At 43.0% G+C, this 16,992-nt stretch overlaps 1 protein-coding gene and 1 long non-coding RNA gene across 4 annotated transcripts in view; one reads left to right on the forward strand and one right to left on the reverse strand.

Moving 5' to 3' along the window:
* pik3cb (phosphatidylinositol-4,5-bisphosphate 3-kinase, catalytic subunit beta) overlaps window positions 1-16,992 on the reverse strand; it is a 55,905-nt gene that overhangs the window by 5,044 nt on the left and 33,869 nt on the right. For all 3 annotated transcript variants that reach the window (XM_036001080.1, XM_031283671.2, XM_031283670.2), the window contains 15 exons: window positions 13,401-13,630; window positions 10,679-10,858; window positions 9,373-9,540; window positions 6,371-6,460; window positions 5,930-6,184; window positions 5,684-5,780; window positions 5,439-5,569; window positions 4,682-4,732; window positions 3,755-3,943; window positions 2,791-2,912; window positions 2,195-2,338; window positions 1,969-2,068; window positions 1,231-1,427; window positions 1,033-1,142; window positions 738-816 (listed from right to left, as the gene is read on the reverse strand). In XM_036001080.1, coding sequence (XP_035856973.1) covers window positions 738-816; window positions 1,033-1,142; window positions 1,231-1,427; window positions 1,969-2,068; window positions 2,195-2,338; window positions 2,791-2,912; window positions 3,755-3,943; window positions 4,682-4,732; window positions 5,439-5,569; window positions 5,684-5,780; window positions 5,930-6,184; window positions 6,371-6,460; window positions 9,373-9,540; window positions 10,679-10,858; window positions 13,401-13,630 — 2,143 coding nt within the window. The remainder of the gene's footprint in view (window positions 1-737; window positions 817-1,032; window positions 1,143-1,230; window positions 1,428-1,968; window positions 2,069-2,194; window positions 2,339-2,790; window positions 2,913-3,754; window positions 3,944-4,681; window positions 4,733-5,438; window positions 5,570-5,683; window positions 5,781-5,929; window positions 6,185-6,370; window positions 6,461-9,372; window positions 9,541-10,678; window positions 10,859-13,400; window positions 13,631-16,992) is intronic.
* LOC118495018 lies at window positions 7,420-7,737 on the forward strand. Its single transcript, XR_004897315.1, has 2 exons — window positions 7,420-7,463; window positions 7,541-7,737. It is a non-coding gene; the product is annotated as an uncharacterized LOC118495018 (long non-coding RNA).

Genomic DNA, 16,992 nt, shown 5'->3' on the forward strand with positions numbered 1-16,992 from the left:
TTTTCTAGTATGGACACATGACAGGGTGTCAAATTGTAGCAGTTTAGGATAATGGATCGTATGAGATTATACTTTCCCTCCAATATCCGAATCCGACCCTGTCATTTTAGCCAGTATCGGGCTGATACAGAGTATCGGTGAATTAATGGAGACCAAATGCCATTTCTTACTCAGCTTGATGGATGTTGAGTTTAAATAAATACATATTAAATGAATTAATAAATAATGGATATGTGCAGTAAAATACATCATCAAGAAACTTACATCCACATCTTAGTGGTTTCATTACATTGTCCCTCCATTCATTTACAATGTCACATCACTGTGTTTGAACTCTGACCCATGTCACTGTAATCTGAAGCACTGTCCTCAAACACAACTGTCAAAACAACCCCCTCCACTGCTCAGCTCCAGATGTGTCAGTGTATGACGAAGGGAGAAAAATGGTTTGTAAAAGTGCTAAAGTGTGGATTTGGTTCGGACGTAATGCAGATATAGTGAGTGTGTGTGTGTGTGTGTGTGTGTGTGTGTGTGTGTGTGTGTGTGTGTGTGTGTCTAGGGTGAAAAAGGGTTGGAGGTCAAACTAGCATGGGGTAATTTAGTGTCTCCCCTCCTCTTCCCGACAGAGAGCAGGAACAAACAAGCTTGACAAAGTCTGTGCATTTAACACACACACACACACACACACACACACACACACACACACACACACACACACACACACACACACAACCCACCTGAGGTCCAGATTAGCCTCCTTCCATAGAAGATCCATTAATCTCAAAATCTGGAGGGTCAACATGTCTTGCCTTAGGTCTAGAAAAAAGTAAAAAAAAGTAATCTTAATTCTAAAAGAAAGTATTGTGCTTTTCAAAGCAAAAGTAGAGATTACTTGAAAGATGGAAAGTGATTGCAATCCCTCATCATCATGACCTTGCAGTATGATCTCTACCCCTCCTCCTCCTCCCACCCATTTTTCTCTTTTATACCCTCTCCCAAACCTCTCTTCCCCCAGTCCTGGATTCCTCCTACCATCTCCATTCTTGAAGATGATTCCCAGGGTGTCTCCCCCCAGCAGCTTGTTGTTATAAACAATCCAGAGTGGCTTCATCTTAGAGTCCATGTACCGACACCGCTCCACACTGATGGGAGAATGAGAGAGACGGGGAATGACGTATCGTGAAATACAGGAGAAAAAGTTCAACTGGATCTAAAACTGAATAGTCTTACTTGATGCCAGACAGCAGGACATTGGGGTTTAGAGGGGAGTGCAGGTCTGACAGAGTCTCTGAGTAGCCACTCTGCCTCAGACAAGTCATCATGGCCTCCTTGGTCAACATTGCCTCCTTGGTCTTACTTCGAGCGTTCTTGATAGTCCCCAGCTTAATTAGCTCGTTCACTGACTTTAGCTTACTCAGGGCTTCCACCTGGTACAGTCAAAACAAGGAACATGTAACACAACAGTTGGGAATGTTGGAACAATATTTTAAAATTTGTTTGACTGAAACCAGCCAACAAAACCTAGGAATGATTCATCCCTGTTAGAGACAACTGAGCTCATTCTCCTTTAACAGACTATGTCAGCATTGTGCATGCTCCTCCAAACAGGAAAGTGGCCAGATAAATGACTGCGGTGATGAGGAAGTAGGAGGAAGCGTCCACAGGAGTGACTGTTAGAATCCCCACTGTAGAGGCCAAAGGTTAGAGGGCAGCAGGGTGACGCTGTTGTCACTGTGACAGGCTAAAAATACTATAAATCTAGTTCTGTCAGGGATGACAATAGACTACGGCTATTCTGGTGCTTGAGTAAGGACTAGTAGAGTAAAAGTCTGAAGCATAGCTATGGAACTGAGGAGCGGGTCATAATCTCTAGAGGTAAAAATGAAAAAGAAATAAACGGTGTGTGCATGTGTGTGCATGAGACAAGAAATAAAAGAGATTGTGTGTTTGTGTGTGTGTGAGACCTACCTGTTTCTTTAGAACCTCAATATGAGGGATGTTGCCTCTACAGTAGGCTTCCAGCATGAGGGCAAACTGGACTGAAACAGCTGGCATGTGGATCTCTGACCTTTATAGGGCAGCAGAACAGTCACAGTCAACTGTAGCCCTTTTTCACAAACATACTATCTATTTTTCTTAATTTCTAATGTGCAACTGTACATGTGCACACATGTACACACGTGTCCATACACACCGTAGGTGCCAGAAGAGGAAGTGTCCTATCTTGCGGTTACCCTGGGCCCGCTCCAACAGGAAGTGGGTGAGGGCACAGTCATAGTAGGGCTCGTAACGCAACACCTGCACCAACTGTAGCAAGTACTGAGACAGCTCCTCGTCACTGGTGAGGGGAGAGAAAACAGGAGAGAGAGAGAGAGAGAGAGAGAGAGAGAGAGAGAGAGAGAGAGAGAGAGAGAGAGAGAGAGAGAGAGAGAGAGAGAGAGAGAGAGAGAGAGAGAGAGAGAGAGGGGTGTAAGAGGAGGTTTTCTGAAAGGCTGTTTTCTACCTTTTACCTTTCTTTATTTTTTTTTAAGTTTTAGTTTGAATTTGTAATGATCATGTGCCTGTCTCTCTCTTCAGGAAAAGAGACAACACTCAGCACTATCGACAGACCGTAATTCACACATGCATACTGAATTTATAATAATAATAAATAATAAAACAGCAAGGAAATGTAACAAAGTGTACAAGATTACAGCCCATGATATATGAATGTAGAAGCTTAAACATGAGATAAAGAAAAGGGCACTGTATTATAAAGACATCTATGTGTGATTAGATACATATGTTTACCTCATATCACGCAGACAGCCCACAGCATATTCTCTGACATACTGGTCAGGGTAGTTAAAGTCCAGAAGCTCCAGAGCATCTCTAGGACTCAGTTTGGGCCAGATCTGAAGGAGGGCCTGGAGCTGTGACGCACACACACACACACACACACACACACACACACACACACACACACACTTAATCAGTTAAAAAAATATATAGTCCTTCCATAGCTAAGTAAATAAAACCTTTATTATAAAATTTGATTAGCCTTGGGATCACCCACATGGCTGCACAATTAATCTTACATTTATAATAATTGTGATCACGGTTATCTTTTCTGTAAACATATTTTAGTAGTGGAATGAACACTTTATGTTTAGATGGTGCCCTGAAGCAACTGCTCCCGTGGTAACTGTCTGTCACAGGTGTTTGTGTCATGCGTGGTGTGATTGACAGGTGTATGCCTTTTTTTTTTTTTCTTTTTTTTAACAGTACTGGCTGGAGGCAACAGGTGTGATGAAACCACGCAATCTCTACGGAGAGCAGTTGGTTTATTACTGCGCCCAATTGTAGTTGTATTTAACAATGTTTGAAACATTTTATTCTAAGGCCGAGTAAGTAAAATCTGGTATTTTTCTGTCAATTTAAGATGTTTGATGCAGTGAAGATGGATGTATAACATCATGTTAACATTGAACAAAATAATATTATCATCATTTTTGCCATATCATTTTTTAAAGCTGAAAACTGATATATAGATATTATATACAGTACCAGTCAAACGTTTGGACACACTTTCCCATTCACTTGAATGGGAAAGTGTGTCCTAAGTTTTGACTGGTACTGTCTATGTTTTTATAAGCTTGTAACAATGTTAAAAAAAACAACAGGAAACTACTTTTATTGTCATTTATGTAATGTACATTGAAAAGATCTGACTTAGTCCTATTAAAATGCATAAATGGTGGACACAATGGCTAACCTGGGCCATGTCCTCATGTTTGCTCCACTTGACGGAGAGTAGCAGCTTGGGCAGCGACTGGGGGAAATTCTCTCTACAGTCGTAGCGTAGTGTCCAGATCAAATCCTTCTCGTTTTCACACAGCTGAGAAAGCGGGTCACGCTCCATGATCTCCTTCAGCTCTATGTGGAACTTCTTACCCCCACGGCCCTGAGAGAAGTAATGAGGAAGGAAGAATGGTCCGTTGGGTTGGAGAGTTAGAGAAGGAGAAGATGAAGAAGATTGGAAGAAGAAGAGTCAGGACGTGAAAGGAAATAAGAAAATGATGTTGAGCAGTGACTGTAAAAAACCACAAGATGGCAGGAGTGTATCAAAGTGTCCAGCAATTTCGACTCAAATGCAATTCATCTCAATTCACAAACCAAGGCCCAACATAGTCTCTGTTTAAAACAAGTTGGATGCTGTCTGATTCAAAATATCAATGCAGACTAATGCAAAATAACACACACACACACACACACACACACACACACGATTAAAGGATGTAAGAGTCCTCTACATAACACAGGATTACGTAACCTGCTGTAACACGGCCAGGACTGGGTTTTTAGTTGAGGGGCTGTGAGACAGGAACACATACAAGTAATCTGATAAAAGTCTCTAGTTTTGAAGGGGATTGAACTATTTTTGCAGCTACACCCTGCCAAAGTGATAACAATGGGTTTCCAGGGAAACTAGCAGTGCAAGATTATACTACACTGGTGGTGTGTGTCTGTTAAGAGTGTGTGTGAGGGGGAGAGACAGATAAATGATGCAGCATTTGTTACAGGCCAACTTGAAACAAATATGTCACTTCATTTTTACCTGGTCTCCCCTTGTATGTTTTCTGAATGCACACAAATATGTATGCATATCCACACAATTATCTCCTACTGTACATTAACTCACCATGGGTACGCAGTCACTTGCTCCAGCGATCTCTGCAGCTTTTTCCAGTATCTACAAATAAGTAAGTGAGCAACGTATGAGTGAACACGCACATTGATACAGCGCCTTAGGCAGGTCGAGCAAGTCCTGATCCTCTCATGCTAACAGCCACCATTTCATAATAATCACTAGGTAGCATTATCAAGAGCACTAAGGCACTGAATGACAAATTCAACTGCAGTCAAGTCTTTAAAAAAGACCACATGGTCTCATCCAATCATCTAAGTTCATCATCTTAGTATAGTAAGTATATCTAAGTATAGTACAATCATGGCAGTAGGGCTGGGTACCGAATTCAATACTTTTTAGGCACCAACCGAATTGCCTCTAAATTACTGAGTATGGAAATGCCTCATCATTCTATACCAAATTACAATACCTAAGGAGTAAATCTCATCAGCGTCATTGGGCCAATAAGCGTGCAGCATGCTTCTACCAAGATCTAAGAATGCTGGGAATTGGCTTTTTAGCGTTACATGTTGAAGAGACATGCAGGGAACACTCTACATTACGCACAGAGACAGGGCTCACGTAGTAGGAACTGAAAAATAAATAAAAAGATTTGTGCCCTAACGTGTGTAATGTTGTAATTTTGTTTTATTATGTTTGAGTGCATGACTATTTGTTCATTTGAATTACAAACAAATTTAAGCTTATTGACATGTCCTAATGCTGGCAAAAAGTATGTTATTATAAGGGGGACTGTCAGCCTTCTGACCTTGTCGAAGGGAGGGAAGACGATGGAGTGCGACGAGTACTCTGGGAAGTGGATGTGCAGTGCTGTAGCGTTCTCAGTGTACGGGTTGGTCTGAATGGTTCCTATGGGGTTCAGCATCTCTTCAAGTTCATCTATGTGAGACACACAAAAATACACATTAAATTACATGCATTTACTGCATGGTTGCAATCACTGGAGAAGTCATTTTACTAGTTTAATTTTATTAGTAGATATAATAGATATACCAGGAAAGGAAGACCAGCAGTGCAGGATGATGTCTCCGGTCTTCAGCTGCCCTTTGTAGTCAAACACCATAGTGTTGACCCAAGCTATAGGGTAGTGCTGGATCATACAGAGAGAAAATAGTGAAATTAATCGTTAGTCTGTGATTTAATAAAGATGGTGTACATGTGTGGAAATTGAAGACGCTTATATTACTTTTTAGGCCCTTGTTTGACCAGTGTAGGTTCATATACAAGCCTCTTTCTTACCACTTTCCCTGCTTTGCGGATGGTCTGGTACTTGTTTATGTGAGCATTTTTGGTAGACTTCTGCTTTTTGACTTTGTCCATGACGGCATAGATGGCAAAGCAGAGGCGGGTCATGCGCGGCAGGTCACAGACGGAGAGGTCAAACTCCAGCGTGCTGTCTTTCCACGTGTGGTCCGAGCGTCCGCTGCTCTCACTGCTCACCGCCGGCTTGCACAGCAGCTCCGTGCCGTGGAAGAGCCCCGCCCTAACCTGGACCTGGGTACGTGTGTGGGGGTTAAAATCTTTCATGACATCTTTACATGACCAAAGCGACATCATTTTAGCTGTGTGATACTACTGCCAATGTGAATTACTGTGCATGCAGGTTTTTGGTGTATGCAATGACATATTAACATGAATACAAATTATTGTTTTATGGATGGGGACAAAGCAAGAATTCACCTTGGCAGTCTCCTCCGCGTTCACCTTGCTGCCATTTACTAGGACTATCTTAAACGGGCTTGACACGTCCCACACATACTTCTGCAATTGCTGCAGAGAGAAGGTGAGAAACGAAAGAGAGACTTGCAATGAGGGAGCAATATTAGCATTATTTACTGTAAAAATATGTACTCCACAACAGAGTGCTTCTTTACACGTGCACACACACACACACACACACACAATGTGGGAGGTCAGGCAGGTCATTCTGATGTCAAGCCAAGTGGATTTGCGAGGGTCAGCAGTCAGCAGGAAAAACAGCATCACATGACACCTAATGTCTATGAACATGACTAACTAGCACACTTCCTGCTGTTTGCTGTCTCTGACTTTGTGTGTGGATGTGTTTAGTTTGTGTGAGCATGACAGTGTGTGTAATTTTCCTCTTGTCAGATACTAATATACAGGCAGAAACAAGAGCTTTGTGTACTGTGTCCTCACAAAAACACCTTGTCCTTCTGTTCTCTACTCATGCTGCTTTTTGACCAACTGTCACTCATGTTTCCTACAGAAACAGAATCAAATAAACAGGTTCCGGTCCTGAAAATAAATCTCACTTCCTGTCACAGTCATCCATACTTACGTACGGTAAGCTTATTACAGTCTGACCAGAATCTCTGTCTGCTTCTGTCTTCTCCAATCTGCCTCCATTGCATTGTACTGCTATACCAATTATTTGTAAAGCACTTTTAACAGTTACAAATGCTATACAAAATGACAAATAAAATACAGCATTAGAAATACACAATCAAATTAAAGTCAGATAGCCAAAACCAAGAAAAAAAAAAAAAAAAAATCATATCACGGAAAAGATCCAAAAATTGATTTTAAAAAAAGAACAGCAGACCAGGAATCCTAATAGCAGAGGCTCTTTCCTCTTTCTTGGAAGAAAACCATCAGGATTCTCAGAAATAGAGGGAAATAGAAAGTTGGAGATATAACAAAGAAACTGCCATCCTGGCTATTAAGAGTTCACAGATCAGTAAATTGCTAGAATAGGTAGTCACTACAGACATACCAGAATTGGTGAAACATGATCTTGTTTATAAGTCCAGTTAATGCCATGGCAAATGATTTTTAAGCAAGCAGTTAACAGAAGAGATATTCACCAAAAAAGGCAGGGTGTTACAGTAGTTCATGCGACATTGAAGCAACTGTCTGTACCGGTTCTGTCTGGTCCAAGCATTTGAAAGCATCGAGCAGCAAAGGAACTTTCACACTTCACAGAAACTTTCTGAGCAGTTTGCCGTTCTCCTTTGACACTAAACAATGTTTCCCCCCTCATAATCCTATAGGCTCTGATAAAAAAAACATTTGAGAGAGGACGACATTTTTTTTTCCAAAATGCTTATCGCATTAAGACAATGATTACACAATACAGAATAAATAAAAAATAAAAGCAATTAAGGAGAAAACATGCCATCAGAAACAATAAAATCAAGGTCAGATAATAAGAAAATAAAGTTAATATGATAAAGGTTTCGTAATTAAAAAGGATAAAATAATGATAAAACCTTAAATTAATTCTAGTAATGTAGTAAAGTAGTAGTGTTTTATTGGGCAGCAGACAGCTGCATAGATCAAAATGAAAGCATATCTGTTGCGTAAGACGAGCAAGTAAAAAACGCATCTGACACACTTGTGGTCTAGGCTAATGTTAGTATTACAGCACGTAGGACACAATGGCAACATCAACAGTCCGTTTCCCAGCCGGGGACATGTGTTGCATGTCACGCCCCCCCCCTCTCTCTACGTTTCCTGTTTCTCTCTGTGACCATCATGTAAATTGAATATCTTTGGCTTTGAAATTTAGGGACATTTTAAAGACTAAAGAACTAATTGATTAATAATGAAAGTTAAGTCTTTGTTTCAGCTCTAACCAATTTTCTGGATATTATTTTCATTTATCCAGGGCTTTTTGGGGCCATCTCACCTTTGCTCGTCAACCTTACCTACTGCATCTGGACTATATTGTTTTTACAGTAGGCCTGAATTTATCATAAATCATGATACACGACTGTGACACTGTACTTCCATGAGTCATATCGTTCAGTGAATACATATGTACTCATCAAAAAAATGTGGAAGTGGAAGGTGAAACAGATGGCTGTTTTTACTGTAAACCAACAAAATGTTTAATCATAAGGCGGGAAGAGTAAGAACAAGGTATATAAATAACTGTTCTAATGCTGTTATGATTATATGTGATAATATAATAGAGTTAAGTTTCATATAATGATTCACACCTGCGATATTTACAGACTTTCCAACCCACACATCACTGGGCATTTAAAACCCCAGGAGACTCGCTAACGGAGGCCAATTAAATTCAACCTGACAATTAAAAATGTGAATGCACACATCGAGGAGTGATGTCACTGTGCACCTGGAGCTTGCGATGTTTTCTGACAACGTGGCAAATGCTGGCAGGGCACTGTACAGAGGAGTGCTCCAATGCACTCAGAACACACAAAAGACAGGTGGCAGCTGCCAAGTACATGTTTACTAGGAAATCCTCCACACTTGCCTCGTTCAGTGCAGGTGAATCAATCATCTGTGGAACTTTTACTATTTTGGTAAAACAAGAACACTTCTCTGTAAACACTGGTGGATATTAAGTGAGAGTACATTTTCATATGTGCATTTCCCCCCTCAGTTTTAGTCCTAAATAAGCAGCGATCAAATTTGCACACTTAAAGTTACATACATCAGTGATTGACAATAAATTCAACCACATTAATAACAGTATATGAATAGAATTCCAACAAGCGCAAATTAAAAAAATTGTTTGAGCTCACTTTAGTCTCCAGAGACTCAAAAACAATCAGTTGACCAGCATATGTGGCTGTTCAATGAGTACCGTTTCTATGAAAACAGCAGCAGATGTTGAATAGACAAGATCCCCACAACACAGAAGTGACAAGTCAAGTCATTCTCACAGCTCCACACATTACTGAACTAACCGTGGGAACCCTTCTCTTGGGAGGTAGTGGTAAAGGTGGGTTGGAGGACTTGCGGGAAACCACAGCTCTGATGGCGGAGATTTCCTTGTCGAACATGCCCTTGACGGTGCTGGTGTGGACCAGGGTAAGGTGTGGAGACTCCTTGGCTTGCATGCATGTGCGGATGTACTGCAAACGAGACAGGACAGGAAATCTTGTTACCTATGTGCATATTTAAGCTGACACGTAAAAAGCTAGGGAACCAAATCCTGCTTAGGGGCGGAATATCTAGGGCTGGTCCTGAAGTCATGATGACTATCTGATAATAAGGGCCACCTGGACTGGATCATTTATTTTCTCCAAGTTCAGAATCTCAGCTCAAAAACAGATTTGTCACTATGACTGTTACCATTAAAAGTCTTCCTTTTTTGTATGCTAATGTTTAACTGTCCATATAACTTTATTTGCATATCTCTCTCTTACAACAGTTGCTTGCCAGCATGCTAATGTATGCTTTGCCTGCTTTGTCCCATCCATCATACTGTGCTTCCTGCAGAAAATTGTAATATTGCTGCTATTTATGCTTGGTGCCTTTTTTGTGTGATGTCCTTTTGTAAATAGTTTATAACAACTCTTTCACTCCATCTGCAACTGAAAACTAGCCAGATAACTTACATTTACAATTTCGATTTATGTGATTTATGTGCATGGTTCTGAAAAATGTGTAAATAGGAATACAAAAATAAAATAGAGCTTAAATATATGGCTAGCAAAGAGAATGATGGCTTTCCAAAGTTGTCTCACTCCATTTATAGGGAGTTAATAACAAAGTTAGTGCCAGCATCTCACATGAGCTGACTGAGGATTGATTTGGTTGTATGTGCCTGATGCACATGTAGCCATAATGTTAGTTGCCTAAATCTTTTCTGAAACAATGTTTTCTAAAAAATCAAGCTACACATAAACATGCATACTGTAAACACACAGTCCATCATCCGCATCTCCCTAACAATATTATTGTTGAGCCATCAGCCTATCAATTGTAGTTTATACCTAAACTGTCCCCTGTAGGACCTGACAACGCCTCTTCTTGGAATCATAAAACAGGCTTTTCGGTCTGTAATTGTCACACTAATATAGCACTGTATGAGTTTCTCAGAGCTAGAACAGTTGTGCTAACCATGCTGTAGATATTAAGAATACAACAATAAAAAAAAGCTCATCGCTTTTCATGAAGGCCAATCTCTGGACATGATATTGACACAAGTGACACATCTAAGTCAGTCCCTGATAGACACCTAACTGAGTCTACTGTGTAGCCACTGACCTTGTACTGAATCAGGGGCTGTTCTCCACAGAGGAACTCCAGACAGTGGCTGACCCTCAGTATGTACTGACCCAGCCACACCTCCTCCTCAGGCGCGTGGGTGGTCAGCCACTTCTTCACGGCCAGCTCCATCAGGTCAGACGGGATGCAGGATGATGGCACCTTCAGACTGGCTGAGTCCTGCGAGACAAGACAGGAAAACAGGGACAGATAGATTGATTAAACTACCAGTGTTAAAATACATGTCCCTAAAAACTATTTTGTGTGTGTACTTTTTGTGAAATCAGGACTAAAAGATGTCAAAAAGAGGACTCATGAAGACCTGCTGGAGGCCTTGCTCAGTGGCAAGATAGTGTAACATGATCTTCACCACTTTACATACATACATACACAGCTGTATGAAGAAGAATAAAGAGAATAAGAGATTGATGGACATGAACCGACAGGGACAGGGCCACACCCACACCCAGTCATTACAAGAGCAACTAAAAAAATTAACTCGCGCTGCACTAAAATGCGTGAATATGCATGCATGTCCTCCACACATTGCCACAGCCTGTCTAATATGTCACATTGAGGCTCGTGGCTTCATCCTATTTATAGCTCTGTACTGACCTGATACCCAAGATGGAATTATAATTTCCTGGAGGTTTAATAAAAACATCATCCATTAATAATTAACAACACCAAAAGGTCGTGGTGAAATTACAAAACCAACAGCACTGAGATATCCTGAAAGTACTTTAGCATTTTACTGCTTTGTTTTAACATTTTTGCAACATTATTTAGAAGTTGAAGTTAGTAAGATTTGAATGATAATGGGACTAAGAGAACAAGACCAGGGTTGACCACTGAATCCATTTGTGATATTTAAATATCAAAACAAAAAAGCAAGACTCCCACTGAACCTTGATCATATTCACTTTAGAACAATAACCTACACCACCACACTTCCTGTCTATAATGTGGCTTATTGTGTCTGACCTCCCAAATAAGACTTCCTGCCAAAGTCCACCTGAGCGCAGTAGCACAGATGGCCTATCTTTGTGCATGTGTGTCTGTGATGTTGATCAAAGCTGATATACTGTACACAGGTCTGGACAAACACATCTGTTTTTTAATTAAATAATTTCTATAACAGAAGCAAAGAGAAAAGACATAGAGAGACAAAGACAGATGGAAGTAGATAGTCAGAGTTCAGAGAAGGAGAGGGAAAGAAAGGTTCATTTTAATCAGTTCTTGGTCCCTTGAGCTGCCATGCTTGCTTGCGTGTGTGTGTGTGTGTGTGTGTGTGTGTGTGTGTGTGTGTGTGTGTGTGTGTGTGTGTGTGTGTGTGAGGATGGCATCATTTCACTGATGGTTTTGACCCACTTAGTGTTATCACATGACTTGCTAGTTGGGCTCAGTCACATGACTTTTGTGGAGCTGCCAACTGTGAGCAGAACAAGAGGCTGAGCTACAGTGTGTGTGTGTGTGTGTGTGTGTGTGTGTGTGTGTGTGTGTGTGTGTGTGTGTGTGTGTGTGTGTGTGTGTGTGTGTGTCTGCGCTGGTGGAGTCACATGGCTACATTTGCTACTCAACAAGTTGGTTTTGTCTGCTGTAGTGGTGCAGTAAGTCACACGGTTATTCTTACTTCAATATGTACGCAGGCAGCACGTTATGGGTTTGGCTAATGGGTTTATCAATGGACTTTTCTTTGGTCTTCTCTAGTTCAATTAGAAAAAGTATGCCCCAAATGAATACAGACAAATCCATAAATTAGGCATTATTCTTAGTAACTGCTAGTTGTCTACCAAGAAGTACAATATCCCTGGCGCTTGGATAGATTACATTATGCTGGCATAATGTAATCTATCCAATGTTAGCCTAAGGTATGGTCTAAAACACTTTATGTACGGATTTTTCCAGACGTCAATGGGAGAAATGAATGGGAAATTTACTTCCGGAACCCAAGGTCTCTCGGACAAGGGGCGGGACTGTTGAGCTCTATTCCACAGGGATGCGTAAGGACCCATAGAATAAAACCTGGGACATGTTCAGCCCAACCAATGTTACATACCATATTAGAAGACCTTAAGGAACAGTGTGAAATACCCTATATAATCATTCTATCACCCCTTTAAACAACATAATAGAGATCTATTATGTTTAATTCATTCATTTCATTTAAAGAGTTTTTTGTGTTTGTACAATTTACTGTAAGGGAAAGAGATACAACCTCAAGTAACCCTGAGCCCTAAGAGAAGTAGTATACATTTAACTATATTTTTATAACATTTTATGTCTACAAGATTTGGTTCTTGGATTTTCTGATGCAGGGTGCTTGTGTAAACTTCCCTTTGAATGCAATCAAGGAGAAATCAATGATAGAATTAAAGGCAAAAAATGTTTCAATGTATCAGTCCGTCAACAAGGACGGACTTTGTGTTTGAATAGTCTACACTGGTAATCTAAGTGATCCAACTTTGTTGCCTATTGTCAACTGGTCAAGGCTTTATCACTTGTAAAGCAAAATGTAATTTTATGTAAATTTGTGGACAATACACTGTGCTGTAATGTTGGTGACCTTGTCTATGGAAATACATATTTTGAGCTTTATATTCTTGCTAAGAGTAGAGAGTTGTTAGAGGACCTAGATTCAACAGTCCACACTTCAACATTACATCACCAAAAAGTCTATTTGTTTTTAATGATTTTTCAGTACTGGACTACAGATTCTCACTTGAGACTGGTCGAAGTGGATTATGACTTTCAGGTCAGCTGGCCGGTCATTGAGCCCATCGGTGATAGCCGTCCCTGCCAGGGGCTCCAGCTGTGGGGAGAAGCAGGCCTGCAGCCACTCTGTACATGTCATCATCTGGACTTGTTGCATCCGCTCTTCACTGAGACGAAACATCTTACTGCGAAAGTCCTTCACCTCCTGGTCGTTAATGGCATCGAGTTCATGGAGACCTGTGGGGTGGGGGGGGGGTGGGTGGGGGGTAAAGTAGGATACATCATGATTTGATTTGTAACAATAATCGCTAATAATATGCCTTGAGAAGAAGTCTTAATGTTATGAGAACTCAATATAATAAAATACAGACTAATGAATCCGTTTTTTTTTATTTTTTTTATGCCAGACATATGAATCTAGGAGCACTGAGTGTGTAAAAGGGATTACAAGCAGCAGACTCTCATGGGATTAAAGCAGAGCCTCCTATTATTCACATTGGTACCAAATGCCAGAGGTATGAACTGCTGTTTGGTTGATCATGCTTTATCGCTCCACTCCCTGTAGAGCTTCTGTCTCTGTATTTTTATCAAAAGGGTGCTGCACAATAGTCTCTTGGTAATGAAAACAACATGTTGACATTTCAAGCCATTTATCCATATGACCCTCAGCATTCAAAGAAGGGCTCTCGACCACATTAGCTGCATTGTGTGAGTGTGCAAGCCGCTTCGTGTGACTGTATTTCTTGGAGAGGCAAAAAACATGGTTGGCCGTGTGCGCGTGGAATAGTTTGTTACTGCGCTCAGCACGAGGTTAGGGGTATGGGTGGGTGGGTGTGTGTGTGTGTGTGTGTGTGTGTGTGTGTGTGTGTGTGTGTGTGTGAGAGACTATCCAGACGTGCCTGTGGGGTTCTTTTTTGAAAACACCACTTTACTCTGACAAAAGCCTTCACAAGATCATGTCACACCAAAGAGGAGCCAGGAGGGGGGAATATCAATATCGTCTGAGTCTCCTTCAATTAGACTCAGAGGCTCTTCTCTCCCTCTTTGCCTTTCTTCCTCTGAAGAGGTCTGTTGGGACCTGAGGACCTGCCTAATCCTGGATATCTCAATGAAAATAAGGCCTGCACGTGTGTGTTTGTGTGTGGCTTTGTGTCATGTGTGACTTCATAACATCTCCATCTTCTTCCGCTTATCCGGTAACGGGTCGCGGAGGTAGCAGCTCCAGCAGGGGACCCCAAACTTCCCTTTCCCGAGCCACATTAACCAGCTCTGACTGGGGGATCCCGAGGCGTTCCCAGGCCAGGTTGGAGATATAATCCCTCCACCTAGTCCTGGGTCTTCCCCGAGGCCTCCTCCCAGCTGGACGTGCCTGGAACACCTCCCTAGGGAGGCGCCCAGGGGGCATCCTTACCAGATGCCCGAACCACCTCAACTGGCTCCTTTCGACGCGAAGGAGCAGCGGCTCTACTCCGAGCTCCTCACGGATGACTGAGCTTCTCACCCTATCTCTAAGGGAGACGCCAGCCACCCTCCTGAGGAAACCCATTTCGGCCGCTTGTACCCTGGATCTCGTTCTTTCGGTCATGACCCAGCCTTCATGACCATAGGTGAGGGTAGGAACGAAAACTGACCGGTAGATTGAGAGCTTTGCCTTCTGGTTCAGCTCTCTTTTCGTCACAAAGGTGCGATAGATTGAGTGTAATACCGCACCCGCTGCGCCGATTCTCCGACCAATCTCCCGCTCCATTGTCCCCTCACTCGCGAACAATACCCCAAGGTACTTGAACTCCTTCACTTGGGGTAAAGACTCATTCCCTACCTGGAGAAGGCACTCCATCGGTTTCCTGCTGAGAACCATGGCCTCAGATTTAGAGGTGCTGATCCTCATCCCAGCCGCTTCACACTCGGCTGCGAACCGATCCAGTGAGTGCTGAAGGTCACAGGCCGACGATGCCATCAGGACCACATCATCCGCAAAAAGCAGCGATGAGATCCCCAGCTCACCAAACTGCAACCCCTCTCCACCCCGACTACGCCTCGATATCCTGTCCATAAATACTACAAACAGGATTGGTGACAAAGCGCAGCCCTGGCGGAGGCCAACTCTCACCTGAAACGAGTCCGACTTACTGCCGAGAACCCGGACACAGCTCTCGCTTTGGTCGTACAGAGATTGGATGGCCCTGAGAAGGGACCCCCTCACCCCATACTCCCGCAGCACCTCCCACAGTATCTCCCGGGGGACCCAGTCATACACCTTCTCCAGATCCACAAAGCACATGTAGACCGGTTGGGCATACTCCCAGGCTCCCTCCAGGATCCTTGCGAGAGTAAAGATCTGGTCCGTTGTTCCACGACCAGGACGGAATCCGCATTGTTCCTCTTCAACCTGAGGTTCGACTATCGACCGAACCCTCCTTTCCAGCACCTTGGAGTAGACTTTACCGGGGAGGCTGAGAAGTGTGATACCCCTGTAATTGGCACACACCCTCTGGTCCCCCTTTTTGAAAAGGGGAACCACCACCCCGGTCTGCCACTCCTTAGGCACCGTCCCCGACTTCCACGCAATGTTGAAGAGGCGTGTCAACCAAGACAACCCCTCCACACCCAGAGCTTTAAGCATTTCTGGACGGATCTCATCAATCCCTGGGGCTTTGCCACTGTGGAGTTGTTTAACTACCTCAGCAACTTCCACCAGGGAAATTGACGACAATCCCCCATCATCCTCCAGCTCTGCCTCTACCATAGAGGGCGTATTAGTCGGATTTAGGAGTTCCTCAAAGTGCTCCTTCCACCGCCCTATTACCTCCTCAGTTGAGGTCAACAGCGTCCCATCCTTACTGTACACAGCTTGGATGGTTCCCCGCTTCCCCCTCCTGAGGTGGCGAACGGTTTTCCAGAAGCACCTTGGTGCCGACCGAAAGTCCTTCTCCATGTCTTCTCCGAACTCCTCCCACACCCGCTGCTTTGCCTCTTTCACGGCAGAGGCTGCAGCCCTTCGGTACCTTGCAACTGCCTCCGGAGTCCTCTGGGATAACATATCCCGGAAAGACTCCTTCAGTCGGACGGCTTCCCTGACCACCGGTGTCCACCACGGTGTTCGTGGGTTACCGCCCCTTGAGGCACCTAAGACCCTAAGACCACAGCTCCCCGCCGCAGCTTCAGCAATGGAAACTTTGAACATTGTCCACTCAGGTTCAATGCCCCCAGCCTCCACAGGGATGCACGAAAAGCTCCGCCGGAGGTGTGAGTTGAAAGTCTGTCGGACAGGGGCCTCCTCCAGACGTTCCCAACTTACCCGCACTACCCGTTTGGGCTTACCAGGTCTGTCCAGAGTCTTCCCACACCCTCTGACCCAACTCACCACCAGATGGTGATCAGTTGACAGTTCTGCCCCTCTCTTCACCCGAGTGTCCAAAACATACGGCCTCAGATCAGATGAAACGATTATAAAATCGATCATTGACCTTTGGCCTAGGGTGCTCTGGTACCAAGTACACTTATGAGCATCCCTATGTTCGAACATGGTGTTCGTTATAGACAATCCATGACTAGCACAGAAGTCCAACAACAAACAACCACTCTGGTTTAGATCAGGG

The sequence above is a fragment of the Sander lucioperca genome, chromosome 5 (genome assembly GCF_008315115.2).
Source record: "Sander lucioperca isolate FBNREF2018 chromosome 5, SLUC_FBN_1.2, whole genome shotgun sequence".
Lineage (NCBI taxonomy): Eukaryota > Metazoa > Chordata > Actinopteri > Perciformes > Percidae > Sander > Sander lucioperca.